Below are 22,176 nucleotides of genomic sequence, written 5' to 3' on the forward strand. Positions count from 1 at the left end.
GCCAATAGAGAGATTCTGAAATGGAACCAGACATGATGAAAGCAGTGCCAATAACATTTCTATGCTTTATTTCTAGCTATTGCATCATGTTTGCATACATACCATATAAAATAAAAGGTTATCAACAATGCAGCTATCATGTTTTGATTGGTTTCCTTTTGTTTAGGGAAGCCTAAATGTTAAGTGAATGTTGCCTAATATTTCCTAATACAGTATGAAATGTTTACATAATGCAGTGGCCATCGACTGCTCTGAAAGGCATAACTGAGAAGAACAAATAAACCAACTTGGTGCTCTACATTGAAAGATGTACAATCTTGAACACTTACTGTCTTTGGCCCTTAGTACCTGAAGGACTGTTTTCTTTGTCCATGGAGTTTTCTTGGTAGGGATACTAGAGTGGCTTGCCAGTTTCTGCTCCAGGTGGATCACATTTAGTCAAAACTCTCCACTATGACCTGTCCATCTTGGCCTCCAACTACCACACAATTGCACTCATTTCACATGCTACCGTGTTTCTCCTAAAATAAGACACCGTCTTATATATTTTTTCGCTCAACAAAACACAGTATGGCTTATTTTCAAGAGATGTCTTATTTTAACCGTGTCGCATCGGTACGCTGCATAGCCACGCCTCTCCAGGCTGTTTTAATGGGAGGTACCACGTCACTATGGCTTATTTTCGGGGTATGGCTTATTTTTGGGGAACGGCTTATATTTCGCAAATGCATAGAAATCCTGCTATGGCTTATTTTATGGCTATGTCTTATTTTAGGAGAAACAGGGTAGCAAGGTTATGCTTGAAATTCTACCAGGCAGGTTTAAGCAGTATGTGGACCGAGAACTCCCAGAAGTGCAAGCTGGATTTTGAAGGGGCAGAGGAACCAGAGCCCAAATTGCAAGCATGCGCTGGATTATGGAGAAAGCTAGAGAGTTCCAGAAAAACATCTACTTCTGCTTCATTGACTACAGAAAAGCATTTGACTGTGTCAACCACAGCAAACTATGGCAAGTTCTTAAAGAAATGGGAGTGCTTGATCACCTCATCTGTCTCCTGAGAAATCTCTCTGTGGGACAAGAAGCTACAGTTAGAACTGGATATGGAATAACTGATTGGTTCAAAATTGGGAAAGGAGTACGACAAGGTTGTATATTGTCTCCCTGCTTATTTAACTTATATGCAGAATTCATCATGCGAAAGGCTGGACTGGTTGAATCCCAAGCCGGAATTAAGATTGCCGGAAGAAATATCAACAACCTCAGATATGCTGATGACACAACCTTGATGGCAGAAAGTGAGGAGGAATTAAAGAACCTTTTAATGAGGGTGAAAGAGGAGAGTGCAAAATATGGTCTGAAGCTCAACATAAAAAAAACTAAGATCATGGCCACTGGTCCCATCACCTCCTGGCAAATAGAAGGGGGGGAAATGGAGGCAGTGAGATATTTTACTTTCTTGGGCTCCATGATCACTGCACATGGTGACAGCAGTCATGAAATTAAAAGACGCCTGCTTCTTGGGAGGAAACCAATGACAAACCTAGACAGCATCTTAAAAAGCAGAGACATCACCTTGCCGACAAAGGTCCATACAGTTAAAGCTATGGTTTTCCCAGTAGTAATATATGGAAGTGAGAACTGGACCATAAATGAGGCTGATTGCCGAAGAATTGATGCTTTTGAATTATGGTGCTGGAGGACTCTTGAGAGTCCCATGGACTGCAAGATCAAACCTATCCATTCTGAAGGAAATCAGCCCTGAGTGCTCACTGGAAGGACAGATCCTGAAGCTGAGGCTCCAATACTTTGGCCACCTCATGAAAAGAGAAGACTCCCTGGAAAAGACCCTGATGTTGGGAAAGATTGAGGGCACAAGGTGAAGGGGACGACAGAGGACGAGATGGTTGGACAGTGTTCTTGAAGCTACTAACATGAGTCTGACCAAACTGCGGGAGGCAGTGGAAGACAGGAGTGCCTGTCCATGGGGTCACAAAGAGTCGGATACAACTACCGGTAAATGACTAAACAACCACCACCACCTGAAGGACTTGCTAATTTCTAAAGCTCAGCCTCCTATTGCTGACATCTTCTGATGGGGCCCTGGGTCCCACATGCTCCTTGACATTCAGTTAGCCTTTTACCTGGGACTGAGCCTTGATGTGGCAGTCCCAGTCTGTGGAACTGCTTGCCAATAGAGGTTTGACAGAAGTCCTGCCTGCTTGTTTTCTTAAATTTGTCAAAAACTGTTATTCGAAAAGGCCTTTTCAAACCTGAGATTCTTTGCCCAGTTGGCTTTACCGATGTGTCTGACATTCTGATTTTTTTATTGCAGTGTTGGGTTTTCAGGTTGCATACCACCTTGTGGTATTTAATATGAAAGTGAGATCTATAAGTACTTCAATAAAGCTCCCCCATTAAAAAAAAAAGAGACAAAAAGATCTGGTGGCATTTGATCTATGTGTGAAGTGCACAGGTTGCTTCTACATGACATTTTGCTGTGGACTCAGTGCTGCTCGTGGCCATTTAATCCAGGTTTACCATTTCTACGGAGAATCGGGTTTTTAACCTGTTCTTATAATATTGATGTTTTTATTATTATTAATCTATTCTGTTCTTATAATACTTATTATTTTTAATTGTTTTGTTCTTATAATACTATCTTTATTAATTAAATTTGAATAATAATAGTAATAATAATAATTTTATTTGTACCCAACCCATCTGACTGGGTTGCCCAACAAATATAAGAGTTTAATAAAACGTCAAACATTAAAAACTTCCCTAAGGTTTTATTGGCTTTACATTGTATTTTTGTGTACAGCTTATATATTTCAAAATACTAAGTAAGATAATGGAACACTCATAAGATGGAATCTGGAACAGGGCCTCATTAAGAAATCTTAAGTGTCAAAAGGGGCCTGCTTCTTAGAGTCCAATGGCTGCCCCAACTTTCAAACTCCTACTGCAAAAATCGACATTCATCTAAAAAAGAAAAGAAAATACTTGCAAATCATACCCAGAAAAACAATTAAAAAGCAGAAAAAAATAAGTAAAAAAACCATATTGGAAAATTCCCTTGATGCTCCCTATCCCCTCGCCCCGCAGCAAACTCTCTTTTCGGATTTTAATGGCGAAGACCCAGAAGTGCTCTATCTAGGCAACGGGATGCATAACTCCTATATTTTTTGTCTCTGTGGCCCATCTAGCGGCCTCCAAGGCGGAAGAGTTTCATATGCCTGTCAGAGTGGTGCAAAACAATGGCCTGATCTTCATCCCGCCCCTCTACTTCCGGTTCAGACGTCACTGGTGCCGTCTTTCTTCGAACCTGCCTTCCCTCACGCATACAGCCGAACTCCGCGGCCCATTTCACTCTTCCGCCCTTGCTTCCTCAGCTCGGAGGCCTATCGCGAGCGGAGGGCGGGGCGAAGCTTCAGCCAGTCAAAAGCCAAAAGCAGCGGCTAGAGGGCGGGCGAGCGCCGTGAAGGAACTTCCGCTTCTCCGTGCGACGACTTCAGGAAGAAGGAGGAAGCCACCGCGGCAAGAGCTGGCGAGATAGCGGAGCGGCCGTCGTGGTAGATTCGAGTCCGGCCGAGCTGCGAATCCGGGAAACGGCTCCCCCTCCCCCACCCCGCTCTCAACGGTTTTTTCCTCTCATAAACGTCGACATGACGTACCCAGGGTTCGGAGCGGTGAGTAGAAAGGGCGTGATTGGAGGGAAGGCCCGTCTGTCGGTCTGTCTGTCCGTCCCTCCCCCACCCGCCCGCTCGTGCCCGGCCGGGCTTTTATCTGGCGGTGCGGCTGTCAGTCTCTCCTTGCTCGTCCTCCCGGCTGGGGTCAAAGCCGAGGGAGCCCGGGCGGCCCTTCAAGCTCCAGGCCCTTCTTTTTAAGGCCTTCCCGAAATAGGTCTCCTTCCGCCGAGCGCCCCCTCCCCCGGGTAGTTGGCGGAGGAGCCATTAATGTGTGCAGTACAAGAGGCGAGGAAGGAGGGAGTGAGGGAAGGAGGACTCTGTTCTCTTACAGCGGGTGGAAACATCAAAAGAGCTAAAGGGTTGCCATTTTAAAAAAAGAAAAAAGGAGGAGGAAAAAAAAACACGTCTCCCTTTCTTTCTTTTCATAACTGGCCCAGCCTGTGCCTTGTGGATGACGTACCATTTGTCATCCTATTAAATTTGAATGCTTAATTCATGGTTGTGGAGCCACCGCTTAAAGGCCTAGCAAGCAGGGCCAGCGTTAAATATGTGAAGATTTTTGAGTGTTTAGGCTGTGCTTCTAGAAACTGGGTGATCTGTAAGAGCAGTACTGGTGTTCTTAGGCCCCTTGATTAAAAGCACTGAAAATGTACTGCTGTAGGTGTGGGAAGACAGCGGATGGGGCCTGGGGAAATCATTTCAGCTGTCGCTGTGATTGCTGATTTTAAGCTATCTAATATGGGACATTGTGGGGGGGGGGTTGCAGGGAAGGATAATTTGTCTTTTGTCACTGCTCTGCATCCCAGGTAAATAGGGTCATGACTGCAGCCTGAATTGATTTTTAAAATGCCAGGCAAGTTAAAGGTTCTAAGAATGGATGAATAGCAACCCATCTGTTCTTGCTTTAAGAGAATATTTGGTTTCTCTGCCTTTTGATTAAATCACGTGAAATCTCCTTTTTTATATATAAATTTATTTATTTTTTCAAATTAAAGTTTTCCAATCATATATCCAACATACATCATAAAAACAAGATTTCAAAAAAAAAAAATCTCCTGGACTTCTCTCCTCCTCTTTTGATCTGGAGGGAAGATCAGGTGAAATCTCAAGCACCTGTTTGCTACCCCATTAATATATATGTGTGTGGCTAGAAGTCTAGCCTTAAACTTTAACTCAAATGGAGTCAAAATAATTGTTTAATTGCATCCAAGTGAATTTGGTAAGATATAAATTTCTAAGTAGGACTGTTTTTTCTACTCAAAAATTAAAACAGGCCAGCCTTGTGGTTGGCAGTAGTCAAATACTTGCCAGGTGTGTTTGGAAATGGTATACAAGAACTTTTTTGATGACATTCAGAAAAAAAGCTTACCCTAAGAGTGTTTTCCTGGCATTTAATGCTAAACCTCCTACTTCCCTAGCCTCTAGAACAGTGTTTCCCAAACTTGGGTCTCCAGCTGTTTTCGGACCACAAGTCCCATCCTCCCTTGCTAGCAAGACCAGTGGGCAGGGATGATGGGAATTGTAGTCCCAAAACAGCTGGAGACCCAAGTTTGGGAAACCCTGCTCTAGAATAAGGGAAGCTTTGATGGTAGTAGTCTGCTTCCTGGCTTACTGCACAAATAAAAATAGTCAATTTATAATGGTACTCGAGTTCCTTCACTTAAAGGAAGCTAGTTGAAACAAAATATTAACCACTGGTGTGCTTTGGACTACTTTGTATTTGTAAGTAGTCATCATATTTTTCCTCATTTGGCTAGGTACAGTGTACTTAGTTGAAGTAGCTTGCATCACCACCGCAAAAGTAGCTGAACTAACTAGCTTTTTCTTTGCTGGTGCAATTTTGCAAACACTATTGGGGAAACTCAGATTTCCAGCACTGCTTTCTGGTACTCCTTTGTTTGGTTTGCTTCTGTTCTGATGTTACTTTGTTGAACTGCCCTTTATGTACTGCCAGAGTACCATGCCTCCTGTGCCACCATACCCTTACAGTAGTGAATCCCAAATTAGCAGTCAAGTATACTATTTGTTTCTATAAGTGTAAATGTTACCATAGTAAGATGTAGTGATATTAGAATTGTAGTGCACATACACACCCTAAATTTGTGAGGCATTTCAATTCAGTGAAAATAGAATAATCTGTTATAGACAGTACATGTTTGTGATGAGCTGGTAAATATAGTGAAATATGTATGTTCTTCTTTTCCTCTCCCTCCCACCCCACCAAAGTATGGAGCTTACCGTGGGCAGGTGCCAATGCAAATGGCAATGGGTCAACCAGTTCCCGGAGGAGTGCAAAGTGTGGCCCATGGTGGATCTCCTGGCTATTCTGTTTATTCTGGTGCCTATGCTGCAGCCGCTGCTGCTGATCCCTTGTGGACATTTTTCAGTGCTATTGCTGGACAGGTATGTTAGTTCAAGTTACTGTCTTAAAGTTTTGAAAGAGGGCTCTTTGTTTTGATTGTAGTGTAAGGCATAGACTAGTCCTCAGGAATTTGTTTGCTAACATGTTAACAATAACATCTGTATAGATCTGTCAGTGATTTGCAGCTTGAAAACATTGTAAATTGAAGATGGGCATTAGATAGTTCTATTTCTTTTTATTTCTTTTTTAGGGGATTGTGATACTGTTGAAAACTGGCCAAGCTCCTTAGTCACGTTCTTTTTCCACCTGGTCAGTCAACTACATGTGTAAATTTGGCTCTTACTCATAGATTTAGATATTAAGTTTTCTTGTATCATCTCAGAAACATTGTATCTCAAAAAGTGTTTTGTCTGCAACTTTAATACATACTGCCTAGTCTTTGAAACAAAAGGTTCTCTTTGTAAGAATGTGGGGACTCTTAAATTTGATACTTTAGCTCCTTGGCTGCAAATCACTGAGCAGATAATTTTATTTCCAGGATTATATGTCATAAGGATGGGGAGGCGGTTGTAACTGCCTTGGTGCTCCCTTTTCAGTGCTGAGAGGATTATATAGAATTTTGTAAAGTTATTAATGAAGTAATAATTAAGTGAGCATTTTTAAATTTTGTGTCTGAAGCAGGCTTCTGGGTTGGAAGAGTCATATACATTGTATGTGGCTAGGTATTTTATAGAGTAGCACCAGTGTAATCTGGGCAAAACGACTGGTTAAAAAAAAGGTTATAGTAAAGATTTACGAAAGGGCATATGCATGGCCCCACAGGTCATTGGTCTCTAGAGCGTTTTGGGACTTGTGATGCCAATATGCATTCTCTCGAGAGTGTGGATCTGCAAAGGCAATATTCATGAAGAACTCCAGTTCCAGGTGAGTAACTCGTTTAGATTTTCCCCCCTTGGCATTTTAATTTCTACAGTCTTCACCGAGCAAGGTTTCAAGTTGTTACATGTTACATCCTACATGTTAGCATTTCAGTAAGACATTTTATGGAAGGCACAACTTTCATTTGTGATTGTCTTCTTCATACCAGGGGTACCATTTCAAATTTTGGTGCTGGTGTGATTAAGCCAGGTCCAAAAGCCCACTCTTCACATTGTAAGTGATGGTTGCAAAGAACCAGCATATTAAAACAACTGTATTTTAATGATCAACAAGGACCTTGGATGAAATAATAATAACAACAACACCACCACCAACAACAACAACAACAACAAAGCAGGCAACATTGCACAAGCAGACTTCTGCTCTCCTTTCTTTCCTCCCCCTTCCATCCCCAAAAATCTAGTCCAGAAAGTCCCCTGACCCTATAGTTAAGATTTTGGGTACAACGGGAGAGACTGAGGGAGATAGGACAAAAAGGTAAACTCCTATTGTATGACTTCAGGCGCTTCTCATTCATGCATGGACACCACTGGAGATAACCTAGTGTTATTCACATCACACATGACTTTTTAAAGTAAAGGCATTGATGCCTTTGGTGTGCATAGATCCATTTGATTATATATAGTGCTCCTTTTGTAGGACCAATGAGCTAATAGAGAAATGCTTCTGAGAATAATCACATGTCATCTGATGTAGCAACTGCCTTCTCTAGATGGCACTCCTAGTCCACAAAAGTGGTATTGGGTGGGAGTAACTGATCACTGCAGGTAATGAATGTGTAATGAATATTTTGGTACTATTTTAGTATCATTTAATCTTGGTCTAAAACAACACAGTAGTTCTTTAACTAAAAAAAGGCTCAACTGCATAGCATGAAAGGAAAGCACTTTTGAATGGAGATATTGGGAGACCACACTTAGGCATGGTTTCACACCACAGTAAATTATTGTTAAGATATTATGCACACTGTTGAAATTGCAGACACTGTGCTCCTCACTGACTGCTACTGGGTGCTGTCTAGAAAACAAGGCATGGTCTGATTTGTCATGTTAGCCAAACGTAGGCTCATAGTAGGCTCAAACAAGCAGTAGCCTGAGTTTGGACAACATGGCAAACCATTCCATGGTTTGCTTGTTTGCAGAAGAAGGGAAGGAGTGAAACACTTGTGATTCCAGCAGCGTGCAGCAGCATGCTGCTCATTCACAGCAGATTATATATTATTTTAATAATTGCTTAATGTGAGATGTGAACTAGGTCACAAGGTAGAACCTTATTTGTTATGTTTTGTTTGCATAGTTGCTGGGAAAACAAATGCTTCTGGCCAAATTCATGCTCTTCTACCTCTCTGGTCATTGGGACAAGCTGATAGATGAGGGGATTTTAAGCTAGTTGTTAGAACTCTGATACTTATTAAATGAGCATGTGTGAATATTGAGTATGCTTTTCTGAAGCTAGTCTAAGCAGTGGAAAGTTGATAGAGGATTGTACCTGAAGTGGACTGTAGGAGGAGAGAGAGCTTAGGGTTTTCTTTTCTTCTAGCAGAGAAAGAAAATTTCCAGAGTACCCCTTTGTGTTTCTAGATTGGGGAATACAGCAGTGTGTTCTGGGGTAGCACTAGTAAGTGATGGTGAGACAGGTGGTCTTCCTTTGTGCACAGGGATAATGGCTCCTTGCCACTTCAGATTGTAAGGCAGACCTTACTGAAACCAGAAAAGGAGAAAGGAAGGTAATTAGCAAATTCTAGTATTTGCTTCCTGTTTTATTCTTCTGGAGAACCAGAGACACTGTTAAGTTCAAAGCAGAACTAGTGTGCTTCACTCTGGCAGCTACTGCTTTGAAACACTAGGCCTGGGATCGCTAGCTAGCCTCCTTGAGCCCAGGAGCACATTTGGAAGTCTAAAACTTGTGACACTCTGAGCTCCCCAAAATGAGATTAGAAAGCTCCATGAGGACACCATGGTGGTAATGGGTGTCACATTGAAGACCAAGCACTAGACACTGTGTGGGTGAGTTGTTGAATGACTTCACCAGAAATACTGTATAAGGAAATGGCTTAAGGTAAGCCATGACTGAAGTCTAGAAAAGTGGCCAATATATAAAGTAGCTTTCATTTTTTTAATTAAGTAGAATAATTTTAATGTAACAATTTCCAGCCCTTCTATAAAGTTTTCTAAACAATACTGAAGTCTTGTGGGTGCATCACTGGATTCAGGCCCCCAGTTTACATTTGAAGTAGTTAAGGCAGCAAGGTCTTGATTAATGGCAGGCAGGATAGGGGTTCATTGTACTGAGAGTTGGTGAGTCCATAGAAATCTAGGAAAGTCCTTGAAGAAATGAGTTGTTGTTTTTTAAATGGCTTGCCCAATAGTGCAACTGTGTTCTAGTCATAAGGAACAGCCTATAAATATGAAAAAGAATACTGAAGATAATGGGAAACTCTTGTAACTTTAGGAACTCCATGTATATGTTAGAGTAGCTGCGGGGAACCTTTGGCCTTCCAGATGTTGCTGAACTAAAACTCCCATCATCCCTGAGCATTGGCCATGCTTGCTGGGGCTGGTGAGAGTTGTAGTTCAGCAGCATACCTGTATTAGACTAGCACATAATTAAATGTAGATTCCAGGTAAAAATATAGGTTGGATGTTATGTGGTGTGCCATATTTTGGTTTCAAATGTAGTTCCTCTTTTGGAAATAAGAACATTATGAAGCACTGCCACCTTTTCATTACTCAAAGCTTTACAGAAGTGGTTTTCAAACTTTGTATCTTCAGGGAACCCTTTCCACTTTGTCTTACCTGATGAAGCACACCGTAGGTACCTGCTGTGGATCAAAGGAATTAAGCATGTTCTGTAATACACATTTCAGAATTTATCTTAAGTAGGATCCGAGCTTTTTGGCTCTATAGAAACTGACCTTGCATCCTGAACACCCTTACAAAGGAGTAAGGTCCATTGAATGCAGTGGAAATTGCTGTGGAGTAAATTGCTTAAGGTTGCTCTGCGAGGGCTCCAGAATGTACTGAGCACAGCCCTGCAGCTGTGAGAGATCAGGAAAGATATTGGCAAGCCATTTTTCTGGGAAGTTTTTCACATAACTGTTTTTGTTAAACCCTTGATAAGCTTCTGAGGAACTCAAGGGTTCCCCAATACATAGTTTGAAAACCACTACTTTAGATTAATTGTATGTAAATGGGGTAACATATGAAAAGGGGGGGGGAAATTACGTGCTTTGATTTTCTCCAAGTGTAATATTTTAGTAAATTTAGTTTTTTATAGGAGGAATAAACATTCACTCCTGAAGTACCAGTCAAATAAGCACAGTCTGTCATCTGCCATGTAGCAGGACCAGTGGGGTGATGGAAGCGTGGGCCTTGACACTCAAAAGAACTGATCAGGTAGAAACTTGCAGTAACATGGGTATTACTTTTGGAGGGGAGGGTAAAAGCAAGCTAGTGAAATCATTTCTGAGTGTTGTTGCATTGTGGTCAGTCAGTGAGACTCAGAAATGTATTTACCATCAAATTCCAACAATCCTTCTTTCCTGTGAGCTTACCCAATGAAAATTATTTTGTATTTGTGGGTAAATGGCGTAAGTACCTTCACACTATTGCATAGTCATATTGGACAATTATCTCTAGGATGTGACTACATAGACCCACAGTTTACTAGAGATGTTTGACCTCTAGTGTTTAAAGGTAAAGGGACCCCTGACCGTTGGGTCCAGTCGTGGACGACTCTGGGGTTGCGGTGCTCATCTCGCTTTACTTGCCGAGGGAGCCAGCATACAGCTTCCGGGTCATGACTAAGTGTTTAAATGTGGCTAAATAACACAAGTTCATATTCTTTCTCCTGAAACCTATGATGAGCATAGAATAGTTTCTTAGACCTAGCCAGGAGGAAAATAATCCCTTTCAGGTTAGAACAAGAGATACATTTACACATGCTTCTGGGAAACTTATTGTAAGAAGCCCAGTCACTTTAGGATAATAGGGCTTGCATGGGGTGCAAATGAAGTAGTGGGTTTTGAATTTACTTCCCACTATACATTTTCATTGGAGAAGCTCACACTAAGCTTTTCATTTTTATTTATTGCTATAAAAATCATCCCAGGGGAGTAGATGATATAAAGTAATTTACAGTAATATTTACATAGATTGCATGTTAGGAGACAAGAGTCTTTGTGCCGTGTTAGGTGTGGCATCTTAGTAGGATAATGTATTGATGTGCCATGGTTGTTGAAATGCTTCATGTCATTGTAAGCAAATCTTCTGTGTGATAAGCTTTAGTTGATCAAACAAGTAGCTCACTGGCATTAGTACAGAGTTTCAGAACTGTTCAAAGAACTACTTTATAGTCTTTCATTTCATTTTCTGGGTTTTTTATCTGTACTATTCTCGCATGTAGATATCTTTTTAAACTTAAGGTAACTTTTTGATCCTTTTTTGTACGCAGCTGGATTTGAGCTGACCTGGGAAACAACAATGAACATATAGGTATAGGGTATTCCTGCAGGGAAATAGATAACGGTGGGGAAAAGCCATTTTGTGTTGGTTTTAAAATAATCCGCCTTGTGATTTACAAAGCTGCGCATGAAACTCTTTTAAAAAAACATTCAACATGTGGAAAAAAAATTAAGCAGAAAAACTTCATATGAAAAAGCTGTGCTATTGCAAGATGTCACTGCAGGACATGAGGAAGTTCTTCATTTTTAAAAAAATTAGGAAATGTTAGTTACTGCTTTGTTATATAATTTAATTACTTTGGAATATTTCTAGATGAGGAATTTTCATAAAGTATTCTAATTCTCTTAATTGAGGTAGAACAGTTGGCTAACAAATAAAATTCACACATTTTGTATTACTAGATAGGTTGGTATACTTGAACCACAAATTTGTTATGCATTCATTTTACAGGATGGTGAAGTGGATGCTGAGGAGCTACAGAGATGTCTAACCCAGTCTGGAATCAGTGGAACTTACTCTCGTAAGACTTTGTTGCTTCTGAACACCTTACATTCAATCTCCACGAAGTATTTATTGCATTCTTCTATCTGTCTTGGCCAGTGCTGCACTGACCGGGGCTGATGGGAGATGCAGTGTGAAACATTAAGTTTGTTATTAGATTTATATTCCACCTTTCTCCAAGGTGCTCAAGGTGGTGCAAGGTAGGTTAGGCTGAGAGACTGTGAGCAACCCAAGGTCTCCCAGCAAGATTCACAGCTGAGTGGAGATTTTAATTCGGGTCTCCCAGGTTTGAGTCAGGGAAGATTGTTCTTCATTTCCCTCTTAACTTGCTTAAGTCCTGTTTGCCTCTCTGTATCTGTAGCCACATGACTTGTTTGGGCAGTTATGCCTTGAGTGATAAATATTGCATTTAATGTTATTGCAACATGTGTAATGCAGCAAACAATGAGTGTGGCAGATGGCTTTAAAAAATGTTAAGGAATGATTTCTATACAAACTATAGCATGTGATGATTGGCATTTCCATAGTATGTAGTGGACCTGGATATACATGAAAGTGTGACTGTGTATCCTAAGAGCTCAGAATTCAGATGTTCCTCTTGCTCTGCCTCCTGCCGTTGATGTTTTCAACTATTTGCATAGCTTACTTGATTGTTCAGGTGGCTTGGAATACTTATTCCTGCTTGTGGATACTTCTGATAGGGAACTAAACAGGTTATTCAGAATTCCAAGAATAGTTCGCTCACTTTCTGCCTATCAAGGAAGCATATTCATTGCTGAATTCTTTCAGTTGATAATTTGAACTCAATTCATAGCATGCTTTGCATGCTACCGGTACTTGAATTGTTTTTATCAAGGAATAGTTTTTTTTCCCTTTTACTATTCTGATGTAAATTTATAGTATCCTCCATTCTCATGCTAATTCACACAGGTTGTATACAACCTTTAAAATAGGAAAATTATTTATTCTGAATACATTTTCATTATGTCTCTCTTTTATATATAAATTAGCCATTGTTTTGCTAGCCATTACCTGTACATGAATTGCTAGTCTTTATAAACTTCATTATTTTGCTAGTCGTGATAGTTTGAACAATAGTGATTAGAGCTGAAATCAATATATGCCATCTAGAATTAATGCATCTTTCACTTGTAATTTCAGCATTCAGCTTGGAGACGTGCAGAATTATGATATCAATGTTGGATGTATCCTTGAAAAAGTCTTTAAGTATAACTGCAAACTTCATTTCATATGAAACCAGCTGGACCCAGGTTCAATATACAACAGGACCAAGGTTTAGGGATGCAGGGTTCTGAATATGTTTAGGAACATACCGGTACTTGTTTTGAAATATGAAAAGACTTAGTTTATCCAACAAACTAAGATTGATGAGGTTGTACGGCCAGCTAAGCATTCAAAAACATACTTTAGAACCTTCACCCCATATTTTGTGTTAACAGAAACTGGATACATTAGCACAGCTAATTCTGGACACTGATTCTGGCAGTTAAGCTACAGCTGCTGGCTTTGTGCAGTGAGAATTGTAGTTTAAACTACAGGCTCAGTGTGTTAGCCAGCATGTGCTAGTTACTGGGCTATCCCAACTCAAATGTGACCAGCAGCAACAAAGTAGTGAATATTGAATGGTATTTATGTACCAAGTGACAGGAAATAACTTAAAGTAATGTGTGTGGTTTTAAAAACAAACAAGAAAGCCTGTAATATTAGAGATAAGTTTGGAAAGCATACTACGGTAGACTTAAAATAAACTGAATTTCATACCACCTAGGTTGGCAGTGCTTGATGTTGTGGTGCCTTGGAACACACTGATATATTAAGGATTTTCCTTCTTGACCCTTTGCAGCGTGTAAATAAACAAAAAAACAAGAAATAATTTCACTTGCTCTGATAATCTGAACGTAAAACAGCAGCTTAAAATGTTCTAAGCAAACTCCTGAATAAGAAGTTGGAAGATATGTGTTCAAAAAAATAATAATCTAATACAGGTTTATGTATTTCTGTTCACCAACTTTCTTCAAGATGGTCTGTTTTCTTAACTATTGCATTAGAGAGAGAATACTGGGAAAATGGGATACAATGAATTTAAGGAACTCTGGGCCGCTCTCAGTGCTTGGAAACAAAATTTCATGATGATAGATCAAGACCGAAGCGGAACTGTGGAACTTCATGAATTGACTCAAGTCATTGTAGCTATGGGTATGATACGTTGGCTAGACATGTATTTTCAAGTAACTAATTTTTCCCCTGTAAAAGTAGAATGGGTTGCTAGGAAGAGTACCGGTACTTAAAAATGATACATTCAGGACAGTATACAGTATTAACATCTCATTTTAGTGATTGGCTCTAGATAAATCTTGGTCATAACTTGGTCAGTCTATGGGTAGAAGAACAAGCCTTTAAATGAACTCTGAGCAGAGTATTGAAGGATGTATGTGAACAGGAGTCTGACATTTGAAAGGATAAAGTTGAATCACATATTGCTGCCCTCTTCTCAAAGCATCTTCATACAAAACAACCATTGGTCTGAATTGTCAGGGATTTTGAAAATCTTCGTTGATTGATTACAGGGTACACAAATAATGCAGGATTGAATTGCTCAGGCATACATGACAGAAGGTGATAGTTTCAGTGTGAGCACAGTAGAAAAAGCTGCTAGCTTTCCTTTTAGGGAAAAGGGAGATTGATTGCGAGGACATCAATGAAGTCCTATTAGTTTCTAGTAATCTATTCTGATCAATGTGCCTGAGAACTCGGGGTTTGGGACCAGCATTACAGCTGTAGATGTGATTCTGGGAGCCCATGTCTTTGTAAAATGGGGTAGGTGGTGGTCTAGAATCAGCCATGTGCTTATTCCTTCTCTTACTTGCCTCTTGCTTCCTTCTGTACAGTCCCCTTCTCACAGTTTGGGCTCTAAATCCATATTTACACATTGCAGGAAAAGCATTTTGGGAGGAAGGTTTAGCAATTCTCTTTCACTTGCCCATCTCTGCTCCTGACATCCATATCAAGGTCCCTAATGAATGTGTGAGACAGTCCTTAGAGCAATGGACCGGCCTTCCTTCCCTTAGTCTGGGAAGGAAGGCATATATCATAGTATTCTATAATTTCTCCACTGTACCTAGAAGGGGAAAATGCAGCCCCCTTACTCAACATCTGCTTTATTCTTGGAGTGCATGTATTGTGTTCCCCTTTTGAGTTTTAGTTCAAAGAGGGCTGTGAATGCTAGGAACTGTTTATAAATATTAAGATAACAAAAATGCTTGTTTGCTCTCAAGTTGATCTTACAAACATGTTTTTCTCCTTGACCTTGTCTAGGTTATAGGCTAAGCCCACAGACATTAATTTCTATTGTAAAACGTTACAGCAAGAATGGCAGAATCTTTTTTGATGACTATGTGGCTTGCTGTGTGAAGCTTCGGGCTTTGACGGGTAAGGTATTTTATAGTTATTTTTGTAACAATCCTGTATCTGATGCCAGTTGATGACTATTTTTGTTACATTAAATCTGATATCAGGAATCACAAGACAGAGAAACCAGTAGGAGAACACTTCAATCTCCCAGGACATTCTATAAAAGATCTCAAAGTAGCTGTCTTAATACAAAGAAATTTCAGAAATAGACTGGAAAGAGAAGTGGCTGAATTGCAACTTATCACCAAACTTAAAACCATGGAGAAACCTGGTTTGAACAAAGACATTGGATTCTTATCTCATTATACATAACAAAGCCATCTTTAGCCATCTCACCCCTTGCCTTTCCCTGCAAGACTAATTGCAGCCGAGTCGTCAACAGGTTTTCCACACTTATCAGCCTATCACCCATTCCCACCACCCTTCTGAGTAATACCCCTCCCCACTCCCCCACTATATTTAAGGATCTGGTGACTTCTGTTTCAGTGTATCTGAAGAAGTGTGCATGCACACGAAAGCTCATACCAGGAACAAACTCAGTTGGTCTCTAAGGTGCTACTAGAAAGAATTTTCGATTTTGTTTTGACTATGGCAGACCAACACGGCTACCCACCTGTAATTTGTTACATTTGTAACTATGTAATTTTTTCTATGTTGTCAACTGCCTTGAGCACGGTTTGAACTGTGGAAAGGTTGATGCATGTCTGTAAGTAATGCAGCATTAGAATCTGAAGTGAGATTAAATTTAAGGGGTGAAATCCCATAATGTGCAAGTGGGCTTCCACTCACTTCCCCTTTCTGTTTCTCCTGCACACCCCAAAATCTTCTCTGAAGGATTGCCAATCCTCCAGAGCAGATTTCGAGGGTGTGCAAGCAAGAGGAGAGGAAGGCGAAGTCCCAATATGCAAGCAGAAGTCTGTTCGCTCTTTTGTAGGCAGTATCTGATGCAACCTAAGGACTCTGTGCACTCTTACTTTTTTCAGCTTAAAAATCAGGTCATTGTGAAATACAAAATGCAGTAAATGTGACAAAATACTTAGCAGTTGGGTCTGGGAGCATGATATTCAGGTAGCTGCAAAGCACGGCATAAACTTGAAACATCTGGGGCCAAATTTTGTGCCTTGTATAATCCCGTTGACTTGATTAGGACTGAACAGAATACTGAGAGAATTGTCTGATTTCTTTGTCAGTTAGAGGAATTTATTGTAACTCGATTGAAAAGGTTGCTTTTGGAGGATTTAATCTTGTGTTTGGTTGAATATTTTAGCCCAGTTGCAGTCAGTGAGACTTGAGCATGCAAACAAGTTTCAGATTGTGCATCAGAATGTTTACAACATAAATGTTACTTTTTTAAAACAGATTTCTTTAGGAGAAGAGACAGCATGCAACAGGGCATTGTGAATCTTGTATACGATGATGTAAGTAACATAATTAATAACTGGTTGTTCAAATTATAACTTTCATTATGTACCTGCAATATTTTCAGATTTTTTTTCTGGAGAAAGAATACTCTCAAAGTAGTGATTGTTCTTAGGAAATAATCTCAGAATAGTGTTGAACTTCTTTCAGAATCTCATCTGTGGTGTCCCATGCATTAAACAAGTTTTTGGACTGTGTTTTTCTCCGAACACCCTTAGTTCAGTTGAACTGTCATGCTTAAAATCTTGATTAGCCATTTTGGTTATACTGTACTCCAGGATGTTCAGCCTTTGGAAACTATTTGTATGAATGCTAATAGTACAGCAGGAGTTCCAATAAATTTTGCATTGGAAAATCTGCAAAAACAGAATGCATTTCTAATGCATCTTAATAGTAACTGCAAATGTTGTTATGGGCCTTATTTTGACTGCGGTTAGGTATTGGATCATAGAATTGTAGAGTTGGAAGGGATCATGAGGGTCACCTAGTCCAACCAATTCAGGAATCTTTCATGTAGCCTGGGGCTTGAATCCACAACCCTAGGATTAAGAATCTCATGCTCTACTGACTGAGCAGATCATCTCTATTTAAGCAGAGAGATGAATGAGTCTCTTGGCCCTGCATGTCGCTTTTTTGCTCCTTTTTGTGAGTGAAATATTCCGTAAACTATTTAAATATTCCAAAACTCTATTTTGTCTGAACCAGGAAACTGAGTAACTGCTTTGGAATAAGTCAGGATATGAAGCCATGGTTCATAGGAAATTAGTTGAAGAGTTCCTGTTTTATTCCTGCTGTGAAGGGGTATGGTCATCTGAACCAGCCCACTCTGTTAGAGTAGTCTTGACTAATGTGTTATTAGGCAGGTGTGTGCACACGTTGTATTCAAAATACTGGTCCTTTGTGCATTAAATACTGTTTCTCAGATTTGGGATATGTATGGCATGTCCTTCAGCTGGGAAAACATAAGTGTTTGGGGCAGGTACTGGTAACTCATTCACAGTTCTTTAATTATTTTTCTGGACTATTACTACTGTCATGAAAAGCAGTTGGAAGAATGGATCAAATAGATTTCTTTGAACTGCATATTCAGTTCTCTCAATTTCCATCTCAACAGTAGCAGAACTCGCTGTAATTGCCAAACCCTACCACTATGTGTAGCTTTCAGCCTGCAAAGATACAAATATACAAGGAACAGACTGCCAAGGCATCTAAAACTAAGCAGATGCATGTCTATGCTTTATCACAGTTTCAGGGCAGATGATTTTCATTAGCAAATTTTGCCTCTCTTGTTGCATTAGTACTCTTTGTTCAAGTAATGAAAGTACTGTGTAGGATGGTGATAATCTGTGTGTTTTGGGGTTTGGTGGTTTTTGCTGTTGCTGGCATACAGTAAAAAAACTTGACTCTGTTTTGATAATAAAGTATATCTAACTTCAGTTATGATTCGTTGGTCAATGATATTATTTGCCTGGCACATTTTTACCTTTTTATATTTGCTTGAATCCACTGTTGCACTCCTGTAAGCAGTAAACTCAATTTTTTCACACAAGGGCTTTTGAGGCTACTGTTCATGAAAGTAGGAAAAACCCCTGCGCTGATTGCCAACAATACCAACCCTCCTGTGCATATTTTCAGGGGCACAATGGACTTATAGGGTGAAGCTTCCTCCTCCTCCCTTCCTTCAACAAAAACATTTTGTGAGCAGAATTCTGCTCTGATCTTGACAATTGGCCCCAATATCTTTTACTTCTAGAGCTGCGTATAGTGAACAAATCCCAAACTGCACTATGTTCATTCTTTGTCTAGTTAAAAAAATCCCTTTCTTTAAATTGGCAGTTAATACTACAATTGCTTTTGTTTTTCAGTTCTTGCAGTGCACCATGGCTATCTGAGTGCCAATTGTGGAAGAAAATTCCATGTATAATTTCAACTACTTTGAGAAAACTAACTGAAAATGCTGTGAAAATGAAGCTGCCATTGATTTTTCCACATTTCTGCCTGCTAATGCATCATTTCTGTATAAATATATTTGACTTTTAGTGTGTAGTTTGACAATAAACAAATGTTCACATTTTACAGTAATTCTTAGAAGTGTGCCATTCTTTATGCATATGGATGGTAGACTTTTTATATTTTGGGATTATGCTCTCAGGATTGATAAGAGGAAACAATCACATTTCATGTAATGGTTATAAACAGGGTTTAGTTTATCTTAAAGTGTACTCCCCCAATACCTGCTGGCTTAAATTGCAATAAAGATTAGCTGTAATTGGCATTCTAGTGTTCTACAACCTCAGTTGTTTCATGTGCTGCACGCCTATGAAATAATAAATGCCTGGAATAAATAAGAAATAGTATTTGTCACAAGTACAAACTTAAAACATATTTCTTCTTCGGGATGTTCAGTAGATTTATTTGGCTGTAGACTAGTATAACATGTTCATAGTGAAGATTATATTTAATGGTAGTTGAAAACTTTTTGTTTAACTATTTTTATCCTCTTGAAGATGTAATCCTCAGAAGAATTCATGTGCCTCTCTAGAGCACCCATTTTTCCTTTAAATGTTTGAGGCTTCTCTCTTAGATGTGTGAAAGAAAAAATCCTAATTGACCCTTTCTTGTTCTCACCTAAAATTCCCATATTATTTGAACAAACTTGTGAACAAATGCCTGAGCAGATTGATTACAGAATCCAGATCTGTGCATCATGTACAGTGCATTGTAGTTACTACCAGAAACAAGAACAACGTTGACTACCTGGGCAGCTGTTGGTATGAAGTAGCTCCTTGCATGGTTGTGATAATTACAGCCAGGCCAGCTTATTGATGCCATTTTCTTTTTCTAGTAGCTACTGTTCTGCAAGTTTAACATGTAAATGGATGCATACTGGTCCTTTTTCTTTTTTCTTTTACTATTCAACCCAAATCTTGCATCTGTTCATTATTTGTGGGTATAGTGACACTTCAAGTTAGGGTAGCAACGCTTCCCAGGCTTTGATCAATGGACTTGATAACATTTGGGGTCTACAAGATATGTTGAGATGAATCTGCAGCCCAACCTTGTGACCCGCTATGCAGGAGCTGCTGCCCTAGGTAGTAGGTGGGAGGGAGACAAGGTTAGGATAGAGCTTTGTGCAGTTGCAAGTGTCAACAGATGTACAACAATATACTGTTTCCTCTGTGCTGCAAAGAGCACCAAGCAAGCTCTGATGAAGAGGGCAGAATTGGACAGCCCTCTGTATTGTTAGCCCCACTGGAAACAGCCACTGGAAACAGCCAGAGGGTCTATTCTGTGGTAAAGCCTTGTTGACATTTCTTGACATATTTGATGGCATGATGAAAGCTGCATGATCTGACCAATTTGCTCAGCCAAGGATACATTACTTAGCTGCCAAGGCACAAATCCAGGTTCATTCTGCCACTGCTAAACATTCTAAGGGTCAATTTGCCTATTGTGATTTTAAAAAATTCTTGTGCTGAGAAAGGTTGTTTTTAGAATGGAATCAGTAATGTATGGATTTAACACTTCAGTTGTTTGTGTCTTGCAGCATCTACCCATAGAATCACATTAGTATAATGGACTCTTTTCTAAAAGGATCTTGCGTTATCATCCAGTCCCTGTAACTCGTATTGGCAGTTTAAAATCAAAGTTCTGAAATCATTGACACTCTTCATATGCATATTTTGCTGTTCACAATTGTCGAGTAATAGTTGTAGATTATTTGCAATCTGCTACGTAGCGATTTTCGTACATTCTGAAATAACTGGATACTGTTCTAACTGTACAAATGTAGTAACTATTTTCAGTGCCATTCCAGGCAATTGTTTGGAAATAAACTTGGAACTCGCTTTATATTCTTTCATACCAAGACGGTGTAAATCTGAGATGATACAGTTCTTGAGCACTACAGTGATGTTGCAGGATAGATATGCTGGATCTTTATTATTTCGTTAAAAGCATTAGCACAGCACAGCATGGTTGGTGACAGTAGGTGGGAGAAGATAACTCTGTGAAGATTCTTAACTTTGAAGTGTGCAAGACCAGCTATACAATTCCGAAGAAAAAGTTGTAGTACAACTCCTTTAAATCTCTCTTGCTACATACACAGGTGGAGTTCATGCATGTTTTCAGTCTTTCAAAAATGAGTGTTTGCTAGAAGGGTAGTGTTATCCCAGGAATATCCCAACTCCCACCAGCCCCAGCCAGTATGGGCAATGATCATGAAAACTGGAATCACATAACAGCTGTCGGAATACAGATTCCACATCCCTGTGTTATACTTCTCACTGTTATTTTTCTCCACACAAAAAAAAATTCTACTTCTTCAATCATGCAAGTAAGTGAGGCTGCCTTAATGATTAATAAATCTATCTGAGATTAAATACACTGCATATTGCCAGTTCTATGAGGGTTGACTTGGGAAGATCAGTCTGTACTCTTTGCATGTCATAACTGATGTAACAAAAAATAATTGGATGCAGCAACTGCTGCCGTGTGTCCCAAAACAATGTAGGATCACAAATGAATAACCAGCCATTGTGCATACTGCTGAAAAAAATCTAAAGGTATAAATATGTTTGGGTGATACCCATAAAAGCAAACTTTTTTTGCAAGCCTGCACATCTTCAGTATCCTGGAGTTTGTCTTATTGGCGGGAGGTAGTTGGACCTGAAACACATAGCTGGAAGATTGGGGAGGCTAGTTGTGGTGTCCAATTAAATTTCTACAAATGAACCCATAGAAAGGAGTCTTGAGACCTGCTTGAGATGTCTGAAAATTACTGAAGCCCAAGGGTTGATGCAAGTCAGTGAGGTGACACTGTTCAGACTGACTGCAAGGCTCACTGGTCCTCCACCCACCATTTAAGTAATAACTGGCATAAGAGAGGCTGAACCCCTCCACTGAAGGCAAGTGAGATACCCTCTCCCCAGAGGTGGCTAGTGTCCATTGGGGCTAGTGAGGCAGAAGGCAGGAAGACCAACAGTAGGTGCAGCCAGAATCAAAGGCAGGTGGGAGAAAAACTAGAAATGAGATTAAAAGGAGGGCATGGACGTCAGTGTTGCCTCCTGGAGCGGTTGCAAGAAGGCAGGGAAATTGGGATTGGCTGAGTGCAGATTGAGTTTGCAGTGCTACATTTGCAATAGACCTGCCTCTCTCCTAAACCCTGTTTGTCTAACCTGGGACCTGATACTTGCATCTCTTTCTATTAAAATCATGAATGGCTGAGCATTAAAAACACACAATCACAAAATAGCGAAGCCATCTAGAACATTTTAAAGTACTGCCATATGTGGCGATCACTATGACTAGCAGAAGCAAAATCCTCCAAGGGCAATTTGAGCATGCCTATCTCCATGCTGCCAAACATCTG

General features: G+C 39.9%; 1 protein-coding gene across 1 annotated transcript; it reads left to right on the forward strand.

Moving 5' to 3' along the window:
• Positions 1-3,477: 3,477 nt before the first annotated feature.
• On the forward strand, positions 3,478-18,887 carry GCA (grancalcin). The gene is made up of 8 exons (XM_033166041.1): positions 3,478-3,689; positions 5,916-6,092; positions 11,904-11,973; positions 13,116-13,159; positions 14,024-14,171; positions 15,291-15,404; positions 16,746-16,804; positions 18,671-18,887. The coding sequence occupies exons 1-8, from the start codon at positions 3,666-3,668 to the stop codon at positions 18,695-18,697; spliced, it is 663 nt and encodes a 220-aa protein (XP_033021932.1). The 5' UTR covers positions 3,478-3,665; the 3' UTR covers positions 18,698-18,887.
• The last annotated feature ends 3,289 nt before the right edge of the window (positions 18,888-22,176 follow it).

Source organism: Lacerta agilis, chromosome 1 (assembly GCF_009819535.1).
Source record: "Lacerta agilis isolate rLacAgi1 chromosome 1, rLacAgi1.pri, whole genome shotgun sequence".
In the NCBI taxonomy this organism is placed as follows: domain Eukaryota; kingdom Metazoa; phylum Chordata; class Lepidosauria; order Squamata; family Lacertidae; genus Lacerta; species Lacerta agilis.